Source organism: Schistocerca americana, chromosome 6, assembly GCF_021461395.2.
Source record: "Schistocerca americana isolate TAMUIC-IGC-003095 chromosome 6, iqSchAmer2.1, whole genome shotgun sequence".
Lineage (NCBI taxonomy): Eukaryota > Metazoa > Arthropoda > Insecta > Orthoptera > Acrididae > Schistocerca > Schistocerca americana.
The window spans coordinates 167,287,396-167,304,428 of NC_060124.1; the positions used below are offsets into that span (position 1 = coordinate 167,287,396).

General features: G+C 43.3%; 1 protein-coding gene across 1 annotated transcript in view; it reads right to left on the bottom strand.

Annotated features, from left to right (window-relative positions):
* Positions 1-17,033, bottom strand: part of LOC124619259 (A disintegrin and metalloproteinase with thrombospondin motifs 1) — a 474,635-nt gene that overhangs the window by 191,652 nt on the left and 265,950 nt on the right. The window contains exon 4 of the mRNA XM_047145524.1: positions 2,802-3,016. Within this exon, the coding sequence (XP_047001480.1) occupies positions 2,802-3,016 (215 nt within the window). The remainder of the gene's footprint in view (positions 1-2,801; positions 3,017-17,033) is intronic.

Here is a 17,033-nt window from a genome sequence, read left to right on the forward strand (position 1 = left end):
GCCAGTTTTTGTTCAGTTGCACCTGTTCCTGTGCATTGCATCAATTTGAGTCAATGGTGTGATGTATGACCCCATTTACTACACAAAATTGGTTTTTAGTCACAGCTCCAAAATACTAACGCGAATTCTTTACAGACGACTGGAGAAACTGGTAGAAGCCGACCTCGGGGAAGATCAGTTTGGATTCTGTAGAAATGTTGAAACACGTGAGGCAATACTGACCTTACGACATATCTTAGAAGAAAGATTAAGGAAAGGCAAATCTAAGATTCTAGCGTTTGTAGACTTAGAGAAAGCTTTTCACAATGTTGCCAGGAATACTCTCTTTCAAATTCTGAAGGTGGCAGGGGTAAAATACAGGGAGCGAAAGGCTAGTTACAATTTGTACAGAAACCACATGGCAGTTATAAGAGTCGAGGGGCGTGAAAGGGATGCAGTGGTTGGGAAGGGAGTGAGACAGAGTTGTAGCCTCGCCACGATGTTATTCAATCTGTATGTTGAGCAAGCAGTAAAGGAAACAAAAGAAAAATTCAGAGTAGGTATTAAAATCCATGGAGAATAAATAAAAACTTTGAGGTTCGCCGATGACATTGTAATTCTGTTAGAGACAGCAAAGGACTTGGAAGAGCAGTTGAACGGAATGGACAGTGTTTTGAAAGGAGGGTATAAGATGAACATCAACAAAAGCAAAAAGCAAAACGAGGATAATGGAATGTAGTCGAATTAAGTCGGGTGATGTTGAGGGAATTATATTATAAAATGAGACACTTAAAGTAGTAAAGAAGTATTACTATTTGGGGAGCAAAATAACTGATGATGGTCGAAGTAGAGAAGATATAAAATGTAGATTGGCAATGGCAAGGAAAGCGTTTCTGAAGAAGAGAAATATGTTAACATCAGGAAGTCGTTTCTGAAAGTATTTGTAAGGAGTATGGAAGTGAAACATGGACGATAAATAGTTTGGACAAGAAGAGAATAGAAGCTTTCGAAATGTGGTGCTACAGAAGAATGCTGAAGATTATATGGGTAGATCACATAACTAATAAGGGGGTATTGAATAGAATTGGGGAGAAGAGAAGTTTGTGGCACAACTTGACCAGAAGAAGGGATCGGTTGGTAAGACATGTTCTGAGTCATCAAGGGATCACCAATTTAGTATTGGAGGGTAAAAATCGTAGAGGGAGACCAAGAGATGAATACACTAACAGATTCAGAAGGATGTAGGCTGCAGTTAGTACTGGGAGATGAAGAAGCTTGTACAGGATAGAGTAGCATGGAGAGCTACATCAAACCAGTCTCAGGAGTGAAGACCACAACAACAACAACAGTCATTCTGAAGTAATTTGTGAAATCAGTATCACTCATCCTAGTCGTAGTCTGAAATTGTCCACTACTTTTTCTTTAAAAAAATTATGTATTTGATGATTTGAATTTTTTTATTCATTAATGAATAAAGGAACGCTTCGTCTTTTAGCATTAGTATCCGTATCTGATTCTGAACTCAAGTCCAACAATAGTAATTGTTAAATTCGTGAATCACACATCGTCTGTTTGGCAAGGAGTTGATCAGTAACTGGACCCTGACACGTGCGGGCTCCTCCTACCAAAGGGCACACCCGTCATACGCGTCTCAACATGTGCGGGTCGCGCCTAATCGTGTCACGTCACGCGTGCTACACGATTCTCAAATTGCGCTTAGCGCTAATGTTAGACTGCATCTACATTTACATACATACTACGCAATCCACCATACGGTGCGTGGCGGAGGGTACCTCGTACCACAACTAGCGTCTTCTCTCCCTGTTCCACTCCCAAACAGAACGAGAGAAAAATGACTGCCTATATGCCTCTGTACGAGCCCTAATTTCTTTTATCTTATCTTTGTAGTCTTTCCGCAAATGTAAGTTGGCGGCAGTAAAATTGTACTGCAGTCAGCCTCAAATGCTGGTTCTCTAAATTTCCTCAATAGCGATTTACGAAAAGAACGCCTCCTTTCCTCTAGGGACTCCCGCCCGAGTTCCTGAAGCATTTCCGTAACACTCGCGTGATGATCAAACCTACCAGTAACAAATCTAGCAGCCCGCGTCTGAATTGCTTCTATGTCCTACCTCAATCCGACCTGATAGGGAGCAGTACTCAAGAACGGGTCGTATTAGTGTTTTATAAGCGGTCTCCTTTGCAGATGAACCACATATTCCCAAAATTCTACCAATGAACCGAAGACGGCTATCCGCCTTCCCCACAACTGCCATTACATGCTTGTCCCACTTCATATCGCTTTGCAATGTTACGCGCAAATATTTAATAGACGTGACTGTGTCAAGCGCTAGACTACTAACGGAGTATTCAAACATTACAGGATTCTTTTTCCTATTCATCTGCATTAATTTACATTTATCTATATTTAGAGTTAGCTGCCATTCCGTACACCAATCACAAATCCTGTCCAAGTCATCTTGTATCCTCCTACAGTCACTCAACGACGATACCTTCCCGTACACCACAGCATCATTACCAAACAGCCGCACATTGCTATCCAACCTGTTCCACAAGATCATTTATGTAGATAGAAAACAACAGCGGACCTACCTAACTTCCCTGGGGCACTTCAGATAATAGCCTCACCTCCGATGAACACTCACCATCGAGGACAACGTACTGGGCTCTATTACTACTTCCCTGGGGCACTCCAGATGATACCCTCACCTCCGATGAACACTCAACATCGAAGACAACGTACTGGGTTCTATTACTTAAGAAGTGACTGTGGCGGCAGCTGGCGCGGCGCGGCGTGTGTTTACCTGCGGCAGCTCGGTGTAGGTGACGTCGGCGGACCCGTTGCCGGCGGTGGCCTCCCAGACGCGCAGCCGGCCCGCGCTCAGCAGGCCGGAGTGCGGCCGCAGGTGCAGCCGCAGCGGGCGGCCGAACGCCGCGAGCAGCACGCGGTGCTCGCCGGCGCCGGCCGCGGGGCCGGGCAGCGGCCGCTTCCACACGCGCACCACCTCGTACTCGGGCACTGCAACCGACACAGAGCACGCGCACAGTGTCAGCACCGCCCACACTCACTCACGCTCCAGCAGTCTCTCACTCACCTACACTACTGGCCATTAAAACTGCTACACCACGAAGATGACGTGCTACAGACGCGAAATTTAACCGACAGGAAGAAGTTCGTGTGATATGCAAATGATTAGCTTTTCAGAGCATTCACACAAGGTTGGCGCCGATGGCGACACCTACAACGTGCTGACATGAGGAAAGTTTCCAACCGATTTCTCTTGCACAAACAGCAGTTGACCGGCGTTGCCTGGCGAAACGTTGTTGTGATGCCTCGTGTAAGGAGGAGAAATGCGCACCGTCACGTTTCCGACTTTGCTAAAGGTCGGAATGTAGCCTATCGCGATTACGGTTTATCCTATCGCGACATTGCCTCGCGTTGGTCGATATCGAACGACTGTTAGCAGAATATGGAACCGGTGGGTTCGTAAGGGTAATACGAAACGCCGTGCTGGATCCCGACGGCCTCGTATCACTAGCAGTCGAGATGACAGGTATCTTATCTGCATGGCTGTAACGGATCGTGCAGCCACGTCTCGACCCCTGAGTCAACGGATGGGGACGTTTGCAAGACAACAACCCTCTGCACGAACACTTCGTTTGCAGCAGCATGGACTATCAGCTCGGAGATCATGGCTGCGGTTACCCTTAACGCTGCATCATAGACAGGAGCGCCTGCGATGGTGTACTCAACAACGAACCTGGGTGCACGAATGGCAAAACGTAATTTTTTCGGATGAATCCAGGTTCAGTTTACAGCATCGTGATGGTCGCATCCGCGTTTGGCGACATCGCGGTGAACGCACATTGGATGTGTGTATTCGTCATCGCCATACTGGCGTATCACCTGGCGTGATGGTATGGGGTGCTATTGGTTACACGTCTCAGTCACCTCTTGTTCGCATTGACGGCACTTTGAACAGAGGACGTTACATTTCAGATGTTTTACGACCCGTGGCTCTACCCTTTATTCGATCCCTGCAGGATAATGCACGACCGCATGTTGCAGGTCCTGTACGGGCCTTTCTGGATACAGAAAATGTTCGACTGCTGCCCTGGCCAGCACATTCTCCAGATCTCTCACCAATTGAAAACGTCTGGTCAGTGGTGGGCCGAGCAACTGGCTCGTCACAATACGCCAGTCACTACTCTTGATGAACTGTGGTATCGTGTTGAAGCAGCATGGGCAGCTGTACCTGTACACGCCATCCAAGCTCTGTTTGACTCAATGCCAAGGCTTATCAAGGCTGTTATTACGGCCAGAGGTGGCTGTTCTGAATAATGATTTCTCAGGATCTATGCACCCAAACTGCGTGAAAATGTAATAACATGTCAGTTCTAGTATAATATATCGATCCAATGAACACCCGTTGATCATCTGCATTTCTTCTTGGTGTAGCAGTTTTTATGGTCAGTAGTGTAGTTGTAACCGGGGACCAGTCACTTGTGGTGTTCCACAAAGTTCTATTCCAGGTCCACTAGCGTTAGTCATACAGGGTGGTCAGAAACAATCTGAAAAGCTTGTAAGGTTGTTGCGGGTTATGTTGGATTTCAAAAATAATTGCTAAGAAAAAAAAAGTATTTTGCACCGTTTCCGAAGTTTGCCAATCACACCGTTGCCCTCAAATTCATGGGACCCGCCAGAGACGGTGTCGCCAAAGGTATTCTTTTAGTTTCGTAAAACCAAAAAAGAGAGCAATGCAATAATTGGACTTCGGACCTCAGTAAGGCACCAACCTGAGCCAAACGCTGAGCAGCCTCGTGCGCCATCATCTACGCTATCTGGCGGACCGCTTTAAATTTCGGGCGCAACGGTCTGATACCCAACTTCAGTGCTAGTTAACTAGGAAACGGCGCAGTGCATCGACTTTTTTTCTTAACTATTATTTCTCAGCACAACCTACCCTGCAACACCCTTACAAACTTTTCTATTTCTGACCGCCCTTATATTTAAATAACTTCTGGACTGATATACAGCAAGCAGTATTACTTCTTTTCGTAGATGGCACAAGCACTGTAATCAATCCAACCATACACAGTACGGTAAATAATGTTCTTAAAATTGTTGTTGATTGATTTTCTGCAAATGATCTCTTTCAGTTTCAAAAAAGACACGACATATTCAGTTTTACACCTCCAGAGGTGCTACACTGATCATAAATCTGGTAAGGAAGCAATGAGAAGGGTGAAAACTTCAAAATTTTTGGCTTCCGTAGTGATGAGAATTTAAATGGGAGGGAAACGCCATTTCTGAACTCCTAAAACGACTCCCTTCAATCATATTTGCACTTCGAAACACTGCAGATCTTGTGGAGGGACAAATCATCAAATGGTAACCAGCTCTGTATTTGCCTAAAAGAATGTGGAAAAGCGGATAGAACCCCGTTTAGTGTAAGAAGAGTTCTGTTCTATGGTCATATCCATAGAATGAATCCTAACAGACTTACATAAAAAACTGTTCATTCTGAAAAAGTGCACAGAGACCTAGAAGAAGAAATAATGACACAAAAACACTAGTATGAAAAAATAAAATTTCGAAGACAGTTCCAACAGAGCAGGGAAGAGAATGGGCTGTAGAAATGAGGAAAGAGCGGACTAATGAGTGAAAGAGTGTTGCAGAAAGCGTAAAGCTAATTTAGTGACTTCAACTTTGCCCTCAGCTGGACTGTAACGCAATAAGAATCAAACACTTTGTTGATCCCTGTATTGGATTGTCCGATCGCTATTGTTGAGTGTCAAATAATTACGTAATTTTGCTACGTGTTTATCCAACTACAGCAAGCAGCCGGACAAACATACACTGTTAGAACGATAACGAAAGGCAAGGCCTTCTAATAATCGTGTGAAACCAATCATTCTCTGGTAAATTACGGCCATCAAGGAATCCTCGCGAATGACAAGCTGTGATATGAAGAAATCTACTCTCTGCCACCGCTTGTTACCTTACAAGCATTTTACATGCCAGTAATCGATAGATAAACAAGTACCCACTGAAGAGTACCCAGCTAGTTGAAAGATATATGATTTATAAATTCTAGATATGTCTTTGTTCGTACCGAACGCGAATGGCACTGTCTTAATGTTTCGATGGTATGTCGTCGTCGTCAGATGCCCATATATACCTTCATAATTGCAAGACGGCTGAAACATCCAGTAGCTTTCTTAATTTGTTTTGGTAGTTATGTGACACTTTTGGCTGTGCAGCTATACTGTACTTTTTAGGTTCTACTTTTGATGAGGTACAGCATCGCTCCCTCTTATACTCGACCGACGTAGCTATTTTCTAGATATGTACCTTTGTCCCCGCTTATTTTGTACCTTCGCGTTTTCCTTGTTGTGTAAATACAGTAATTATGACGTAAAAAGTAGGCGAGCCACACCCATAATAACATGGCAAGACCTTTGTTGACCGCAAAGTTACTTTAGGAGTGCGAGCAGGTTTCTCGTAATGCTACTCCAGTAAACTTGTTTCTCAGGTTACAGAGTATGTTTTCGTTTCTGGGAGCTGGCGCTAGACGCATTGTGAAAAATAGACTGTAAACGCTTTTAGCAATAGTCGTCTCAGGGAAATAGAGATACAGTAGATAGAATATTTCACTAGTTTGTAAATGACACAGGAGCCGTAATCCACTAAAGACTGAAAGTTAATCTTGCAATAATGGAAGTGTTTGTCGTCACTGAGGTTAGTAATCCACAAAAATGAAATATTACAAAGGATGACCTAAAACTGATTGTGAAAAGCGATCATTGTAGAGCTTACATCGTGCTCGAAATACATAACTATTGGCCATAGTGTCAACATTTCAATTCAATAGTACAAATAATAAAATGAAGGATACTTTCTTGAATTAGAAGCTATTTTCTTTAGCTAATAAGTTCTTGAATTAATGAGTGATAAAATTTGCATAAAATTATCTTTGTGTCCCTAGATAAGAGAGATACAGACAGAAATCATACCATATTTGTCAGATACGAAAATATTTTTGTTGTAATTCCCTTTCAGTTTATATTTATTAATTTTCACTAATTTGTGATCTTCCTTCCGTTATATTCGTGGTACGGTCCTTGGTGTATACAGCTTTCTTGGCCAAGAGCACGTCCGATTTGTTCTCCATCTTTGTCCAGCTGAGTTTTTAAGCCAACGAGTTGGGTAGTGACAGGAAGTTGATATCTAACCTTTCTTTGAAATGTGGGACGAGTGTCGTTACATAAATATCGTGCCTAATAAACTGTTAATCATAGAATTTACTGTAGAAGGAAACGTTCAGGTGTTACGACAGTTACGAGAAAATCTACGGTAGCATAGCAGAAAAACAATATTTTCTGCCAAATTCCTTTGGATTCAGTACCGGCATTATTTGACTTCAGCAGACTATCACGAGATGTTTTTATCTATTGCGAGACTATTCACAACAGCGAAGAGATTTTTATATATATTTGACACATCACTAAATACTGTGGAGAAAGACTTCGTTTTCGTTTTGATAAGAATGTGCAACTTGGATAATTTTGTGGTTCATCCTCAACTAGTACAAGGAACTTCGTTTGTTTAAGTTCACTGATGCAGGTAAGACTCGTTCAGTTGCCACTGACGAAATGAGCTTTTCTATGATGGGATGGGCTAGAACGGGGTCATAAAGCATCGTGTGACCAAACGATGAGCTTCTTCAGTACAAACGCAACGACGTAGACGTACAGCGACATTTTTAGCCTGTTTACTCCTGTTAGTTGATTTTTGTACAAAAATTGTACAAAATATATGTACAATGTACTGTCTATAAAGTATCAAGCCACAAAGCTATCTGTAACGTGAGTGGGCAGCAAATTCCGCAAGATGGGATCACCTTACTGTTGACTTCCCGAAGTTCAAAAGTAGAATTTTTTTATTTTATTTTATTTTATTTTTTTGTGGTAAGCCAAATAGAACCAAACTGCTGAGGTCATCGGTTCCTAGGCTTACACACTACTTATTCTAGCAACCGCTCCCTCTCATGTTCGCCTGACATGCAGCAACGATGCACCCACCCCCTACCTTTCAAGCTACTGATGATAATAGAGAGGCTGATCAACGATCGTCCACTAGACGGGGGACCGTCTCCGTACTGAGTTAAATACATGCATAAAACTTCCAGGATACGGCAAGGTACGAAAATGGAAACCCCATTGGTGTCACTTTTGAACAAGCTGCAGAAGTAATTAAAGACAAAGCGAAGAACAGGATTTCAACGATCGGAGAAAAATAGTATGTTCTAGCAAGTTGGCTTCGGGATATAAGATTTGAAAAACGTTCTTCCTACCAAAATCGAAACATTTACACAGCAAAACTGGATCATTCGCAAGATTACCGATACCGTTTTGCAATAAGAAAGTTGCAATCACATGGATTAAGTGAACACGAGACGTCAGTTTGATGAATATAGATGAAGGAAAAATTTATGAAACTGTGGAATCAAGTAACAGCAGACGTGGGTGCCTAGCTACCTGCGACAGCTATTCGGTAGTAGCCAGGAAGGCGCTTTGCCTCATCGCCGATCAGGAGCTCAAAGAACGGGAACTGCGCTCGTCTGTCGGCGCCGAAGGCGAGGAAGCTGCCAAGGCCTGCGCGAGGTCGCAGTGGCTGGAAGGGCGCAAGCGGCGCTGCAAAATGCTAAAGCGTGTGGTGCCGCCCAGCTCCAGAAAGACACCTGCTGGTTGGCCCTGTTCAGTTCATCGACTCTTTGCCGAATTCCCTACGCAGTCCAGGCAAGCAGTCCAGGTAAGCATATCTAAGGTGGTTCAGATGAGATCGCGAAGACGAAAGAGTAAAGCATGCCACGAAGGCAATGGATGAACGAGCCAAAACTGAGCAACACATCGGAACATGAAAACATGGGAAGGCAACGACTGTAATCTAGAGCGGACGTCACGCCACTCCTGATGATTTGAGGCGCTTGCTTTTGTGAGGACGACGGTTCAAATCCTCGTCCGGCTATCTAGATTTACGTATTCCATTATTTCCCCAAATCGCTTAAGCCAAATGTCGAGATGGTCCCTTTGAAAAGGACACAGCCGATTTCCTTCCCCCCGTAATCCGGACTCTATCATCTCTAATGACTTAGCTATCGGCGGGACGTTACACCGGAAATTTCCGTCACATGGGATAGCAAAAGTGAACAAGCTGTGAAAAATCAAATTGACTCTAAAGACACAACATTCGCTCAGAATATTGATCCAACATAATACGTCGTGAAAGTACAGTGTTTGATATTTTCTAGAGAACAGTCGCATATAGTATTGTAGTTGCTACTAACGCGGCTACAGGGACATTAAAGGACCACATTAACATCTAGAGAATATTCTATCTTTATTTTCGAAAAATACTGATTTGGTCCAATAGCTGTATATCGATTTATTAAAACTACTGTCTTAGGTGTTACAGTAAACCATCTGCGAATATCATAATTCTCAGCCGCCAATGATTCCAGCCATATTTTTCAGCATGCCTCTATTGTGAGGTCTTAGATGGAAACCAGTGGATGATAGCGCACGGATTTCTAACACCCGAACCTGCAGATGTCACACACTCAAATCGGTACCAAACTTCGTATAAAAAAATAGTTCAAATGGCTCTGAGCACTATGGGACTTAACATCTGAGGTCATCAGTCCCCTAGAACTTAGAACTACTTAAACCTAACTAACATAAGGACATCACACACATCCATGCCCGAGGCAGGATTCGAACCTGCGACCGTAACAGTCGTGCGGTTCCGGACTGCAGCGCCTAGAACCGCGTGGCCACCGAGGTCGGCAAACTTCGTATAACGAGTATCAAACAAAACACCGATTTAGTTCGGGCTATGTGCTGTCGTTCGGTAGAACATGCGTAAACGCTAATTAAAAAATAACACCAGAACTACGACCGAACGAGGTGGCGCATTGGTTAGCACACTGGACTCACATTCGGGAGGACAGCGGTTCAAAACCGCGTCCAGCCATCCTAATTTGGGTTTACACTGATATTCCTGAATCATTTCAGGCAAATGTCGGGATGGTTCCTTTGAAAGGGCACGGCCGACTTCCTTCCCCATCCTTGCCCAGTCCGATATGACCGATGACCTCGCTGTTTGGTCCCCTCTCCCAAATCAACCAACCAACCAGAACTACGAAGGACAGTAAAAGGGCATCTGTGAGCGATTGTTTGTTCGATCTCACGAGGATGAGCCGGTAGAGCGCGCGGTCGTCGTGTCAAAGGTCCCTCGTACAGATCTCACTAATGATATTTTTTTAAAATGTTTACGAGTGAAACATTTTCCTGACATGTAAAAGAATTTTTCGGAGTTCGTAGCAACGCAGTTTTGCCAGTCTGCTTTCGCTTCTGTAGTTGACCGTTATGTACTTACTATTGATCTTATTATTTCTGGTATCGATCTGATTGCCGGACATCTGGAGGTTTGGTTGTAAACACACTGCGCCGTGCTTCAGTCGTCGTGAAATGCCTCTAAAAGAAAACGAGGGTGCTTGAAACACTGGCCAAGATCAACAAGATTAACGATCTTTGCTCGGCGACATCGCTGGTGGTACACCTCCATGGTCCATAAGACATCACAGTCCCTTTGATTAAAGCAAGTTACACCAGACACAGATAATACGTATTTCCGTTTTCGTAGCACTCGCAACATTGGTGATACTTTGATCCGCTTCGATCCTGAAAGCTGCAGTTCCACAATCATTATCACCCAATGAATCCTTCAGCGTTATTATTCAATGTGTAAACCAATTTCACAATACAACTATTTCCACTTTCAGTAGTCTCTTACTACTGCAGGTGGCAACATGTTTTCCCTGATTGGTACTCTCTGGCGGCACTGAAGCATAAACCGCTGGCACAGACCGCTCCTCACGAAAGACTGTAGTACGGGCGCTAAAGGCATTGCCGTTGTACACCCAAACCGGGACATCATCACTATCGAAAAGGTTATAGGAAATGAGCGATGAGGGCGGCAAGTGATCCTGTTCGTAATGATGCAGACTGATATATTCCGTAGCCTTGAATGAACGAACTTGATAAGCGAGCAGACAAGACGTCCTTGAAGGGGAAGTGCACTCATTAATCATCATCTTAGGTTTCCCAAGCAACCAAAACATTCTTTTCATAGCACTTTATGTTTAACGTATCAAATAACCTTTACACGTCAGGCTCTCTGTATCTACACGAGTACATAAATGCTAGCAGGATTAAGTTGCAAATCATAAAATAAGATGCTAACCTTTGTCTAGATATCTATTTGTCTTGACACAATATTTTACTTATCTGTCTTTCAGAATGTAAATTTTGCGTGCTTTGGAAATAGCTCATTCTTGCTGAATAGTGGAGACAGATGTAAAAGCGTTATTGGTTTTCTGAAGTCACTCATCACAGGCTGTATATCGCACACTAATACGCCTGGAGTTGCGAGAGGCCGACATTCAGCGTTGTTACACCATTAGCGATGCAGATATGTTGATGTATGCTGCTGACACGTCTAGCGGTTCGCAGTCTGAAATGAGATCAGAATAACCGGCAGTACTTAGCAATTCAGGAAGCTATCGTCAGAGTCCTTTACATGTGTGACGTAACAGCACAGCGTTCTCTCCACTAACGAATGAGGACAAGCTTGTGACATCACTTTGCCATCAATTCTGCAGACGCGTACTTCCTAATTTCCCGAAGAAATTCAGTGACAGAGAGAAAATAAGTAACATATTGTAAATAACGAGAAATTAAGTAAAAATCGCTTGTGACTAGTTAGTTGTGGTATTGTTCGTCAGAACACAGCAAGACTAGAAAGTTAATACACTGACTTTTTTTCCTATTCGATATTTGTCTGGCATCTCTTTGACATTTATCACTTCATTTCTTAGACAGCAAGGAAAGAATGGGACTGTAAAGATGGATTTCACTGGGGAAACATTTTGACATTTAGTGCAAGCGGCAGCGTAAAAATAAATCGAAAAGAGGACACTCTGATTGAAGTTTATGACTTTCGTATCGACGCCAATGTTCACTGTACTTTTCTGGAATTTATTTTAACACGTACATACAGTAACTAACACAAATGGTTTGCTTGTTATAATTGTTTTGGTGTCTCCCTTATCTTTGAAATGGGTTCTGCAACACAGTTAAGGAAGTTATTTTGTACAAAGTTTTTCTTTGCACATAGGGCATCGATTGTAAGTAATACTTTTATTGGCTCATAGGACCAGCTGCACCAAAGATTCTCCACGACCAGTATCGGTCCTCAAGCTATTTCCCAGCGTTCACACCTGAGCAACAGGAGCACTTCTGTTAGTTGGTGTGCACCACAAAAACACTGCCTTGGTAAGCTGTGAAACTTGAAAATGACGTAAGGGTCGAAACCGGCCGTTGAGAAATTTTCATGCAGCTGGCCCTGCGATTCAATAAAAAACAGCTAAGAAAAAAACATAGCCATAGCGGGCGAGCTGCGGCGGAGAAATATGGATGGTAAAATAGTAAATAATCATTCAACAACTAAGGTTCGAAATTTGACTGTAAACTTTTAGTCTGATAGGTAATATTAAAATACATGTGTTAACCTGAGTAATAAGTAACGAATACGTCATATTTAATAAGGTGCTTCTGCCTCTTGCGATGATAGTTCGGTAGTTGCATGAGTTCACTATGACAAGAACTTCAAGACACTGTACATACTGGTCACATGGATTTGTAAGTATTACCGCCTTAGAAGATCCCGAAACTGAGTTGAAATACGTTTATGTCCTATCGTGCTCTACATCCTATACCATTATTTGTGAAACTGCAACACTGGGAAGAAGCGATATTACGGATGTGCAGTTTCAGTTACTGTGTGCTACTGAGATTTCCAGACTCACTGTAACGACGGGAATGCTAGCGTGGTTACGCAAGAGCGACCAGAGTGCCGACCGATTACAGGAATTAATGGCGGCTAAGAGTGGAAGCTACGACCAGTGCAAGGTTAGCTTCCTGTTCGCAAGAGTGATCCTTGAATCAGACGGAACCGCAGATGCAACTGACGCAGTGTAAGTGTTGAGACGTTATTAGCCGCTGGTCTCTCATCTGTATGAGATTTATTCGCGCTCCAGTTATGGAACGTATTCAGCTGAGGTTTGTGCTTATGAGCAGTGTGATGGAGGGGCTCTTAGTAGTCCGACTAATAGGTGGTGGTGGTGGTTAGTGTTTAACGTCCCGTCGACAACGAGGTCATTAGAGACGGAGCGCAAGCTCGGGTTAGGGAAGGATTGGGAAGGAAATCGGCCGTACCCTTTCAAAGGTACCATCCCGGCATTTGCCTGAAACGATTTAGGAAAATCACGGAAAACCTAAATCAGGATGGCTGGAGACGGGATTGAACCGTCGTCCTCCCGAATGCGAGTCCAGTGTGCTAACCACTGCGCCACCTCGCTCGGTCCGACTAATAGGAATCACAGAGCGTTCATAAGCAGTGTTCGATGCCATTGCCAGTTAAAGTGCTCGTCTGTTTGGTGATCACTGTCGTGAATAACGATGAAAGTCGACCACTACATTTACATCTACATCATACTCCGCAAGCCACCTGTTGATGTGTGGCGGAGGGTACTTTCCGTACCACCACCTGATCCCTCCAACCCTGTTCCACTCGCGAATGGTGTCTGGGAAGAATGATTGTCGGTAAGCCTCTGTATTGGCTCTAATTTCTCGAATTTTCTCCTCGTGGTCAATACGCGAGATGTATGTTGGGGGAAGTAATATGTTGTCTGACTCCTCCTGAAAAGTGCTGTCCCGAAATTTCAGCAGTAAATCTCTCCGTGATGCACAACGTCTCTCTTGTAATGTCTGCCAGTGGTGTTTGCATCTCCGTAACGCTCTCTCGCTGGCTAAACGATCCCATGGCGAAACGCGCCGCTCTTCGTCGGTAAAGCAAATGCCAGACTGCGATTCATTGGAATAATCCTAAGAAAATGCAGTCCGAAAACAAAGGAAGTAGGTTACAGTACACTTGTTCGCCCACTGCTTGAATACTCTCATCGGTGTGGGATCCGTACCATATAGGGTTTATAGAAGAGATAGGGAAGATCCAACGGAGAGCAGCGCGCTTCGTTACAGGATCATTTAGCAATCTCGAAAGCGTTACGGAGATGATAGATAGACTCCAGTGGAAGACTCTGCAAGAGAGACGCTCAGTAGCTCGGTACGGGCTTTTGTTGAAGTTTCGAGAACATACCTTCACCGAGGAGTCAAGCAGCATATTGCTCCCTCCTACGTATATCTCTCGAAGAGACCATGAGGATAAAATCAGAGAGATTAGAGCCCACACAGAGGCATACCGACAATCTTTCTTTCCACGAACAATACGAGACTGGAATAGAAGGGAGAACCGATAGAGATACTCAAGGTACCCTCCGCCACACACCGTCAGGTGGCTTGCGGAGTATAGATGTAGATGTAGATGTAGATCTTTTCTATCTCTTCTATCAGTATACCACTAGTACCTCCAGGTGCACAGGAGTCTTAGGTATAAACGATAGCACAAAGACAGACAACAAATTGTATTTTCACGATAAAATTTTTAGAAAGTCGGGAGTGACAAGCACAATCGAGGCTTTATCTGAGAACCAACCAACTACTTCGACGTAGTGACAGAATGCTTTTTGTCTTACGTGAAGGTGATTTTGGACCTCACTTAGGACGCCATTCGTTAGGGATAGGCCGATGTGACAACCACTGAGCGTAGCACAGAATATGCTATACGGAGAGCCTAGGACTAGGTGATTTACTGTACTACAACACGACAGCGTTCAGTCCCATGCCGCTTATACCTTCGAAGAAGGCTCCCTTGGACATTAAATAGCGTTTCTTTCTTTAATTCGACACTCACTATAGCCATCACTCATCAAACGTATGTTCAGCCTGACTGCCGAGCAAATCTCCGCGGGACGTTACTGCCAGTCACCATTAATGAACTACGGACTTCTAATTCAGGCAATGCGCTAGCTCTTTCCTCAGGAGGCGGTACGGAATATTCTGCTGTCTACGTCTGCTCGTAGCGACTAACTACACCAATAATTTTTCTGGGAGCCCAATGTAACTTAGTACAGAAAAGTTAAATAAATTTATTGCTTCCGAGGCAAGTGTTTACTTAAAAGTTCAATGATTACGTTGGCTGAAGAATAATTTTTGTTTATTACTACTCTTTGATGTTCGTCTCACCATCGATTCATTGCACTAATCAAAAACAGTCCATTGCACGAAGAACCAATGTTAGTCCCGTAACATAGAGGTTATATTATTTTCATTACTTTCCGTATAGTATACTCGTATAGGACATGTTGACAGAATAAAGCAAGAAGAATTGGTTAAGAAACGCTGTGGCAGTTTCTCACTCACAATGGGAAGTCGCCGTAGGTCGGTTTGTAATAGAGTCAAAATAGGGCAAGATGACAGAAAGATGGAAATAAATGGAAACCTATTTTGTCTTAGGTGACAACACGCAACAGCTTCCGACAAAATGGCGGTCAAAGCTTCGACGCGACTTCATCTGGCAACTTGGGTTGTGTTGGGGGAGGAGACCGCAACTTGGGTTGTGTTGGGGGAGGAGACCAAACAGCGAGGTCGTCGGTCTCATCTGGCAAGTCACGCAGCATAAAGCCAAGTGCGTTGTTAGCGCAGTGGCTAAGAGCACACTTTCGAAATTTTACGCCCCGTGTTCAATTACAGTCTTGGGTTGTCTTTCTTTATTTCGTTGTCGCGGAAGTACGTGACATCAATACTTTTTATGACGTCGTGAAATACAATGGAATTAATGATCAAAGAAATAAACATTTTGAATCTTACTAAAACAGATTTTGTTGTCATCGCAACGACATGGATTAACACCTTCCGGAAAACTGCTGCCAACAGTTTTCAATTTCCTTCAAGAAGTTAGCGACAAATTTAATCCTCGAGTCGATCAAGACGTAAGCCACTAAATGGAATGACATCAGAACATGTACGCAACTGCCACAAAAACTTAGAAGCTCACAAAAGATACCTATCATTAGTTTCTGGACAAAGTTTTGCCACCTTACGCGAAAATGGAGCCGATTCTGTTCGTTACTGACTCGTGGGGCGGGCAAAAAGATCACTCCTTATACGATGGGCTGTTTGTCGATGAAATCGGAATACCGACATTTTCATTAAAAGTAGTTCTGCCAAAGTGTATGTCTTATGTAAACGAGGTGGCATATACATTTATTGACCGGTGAAGAATTACATATGCCGATTAAAGTGGAACTGTTCTTTCATCACACAGCAAAGAGACATCACAAGTAGAAGGAATGCAATTGATATACACACCTTGATCTGTAAGCGAGTGCAGTTGTTGAGAAAATGCTTCGATTTGCGTAATTTAGCGCGAAATTATGGCCCGATTACGGAATATTTTTCCTAATGACATTCACCCAAAAAAATGTGTCTGTGTTGTAATTATGCATTAACACGTTGCTCGTAGTACTCCGTAGTTATGCTTTGAATGTTTTTATGAATGCACTGGTTCGCTTGAAGCATAAAAGTGAAACACAACGCAAAAATTGAAATACTGGAATATTTAAGTTTTTAATTTTCAGTTTCTGTCAATTATATAATATTGTACAGGATGGTCAGAAACAGTCCGAAAAGTGTGTCATGGTGTTGCATGATAGGTCGTGCTGAGAAAGAATCATTAAGAAAAAAATTCTATATTTTGCGCCGTTTCCGAGTTAATTAGCACTCATGTTAGTCGATCAGTCCGTTGTGCGCTAATTCAGAGAGTGACCTTGTCATTGTTGAGGAACGATACATAATGTACTGGTCTGATATGCGGGAATATCGAAATCAAATCCTCTACCAGACATGTCTGATTTTAAGATTGTTTTGGTTCCTCTGAATCAGATCTAGCTAATTTCGGATTGATTCAGTCAGCAGCATTTCCTCCTTTTTTCCGCTTTTTTTCTATAGGTCTC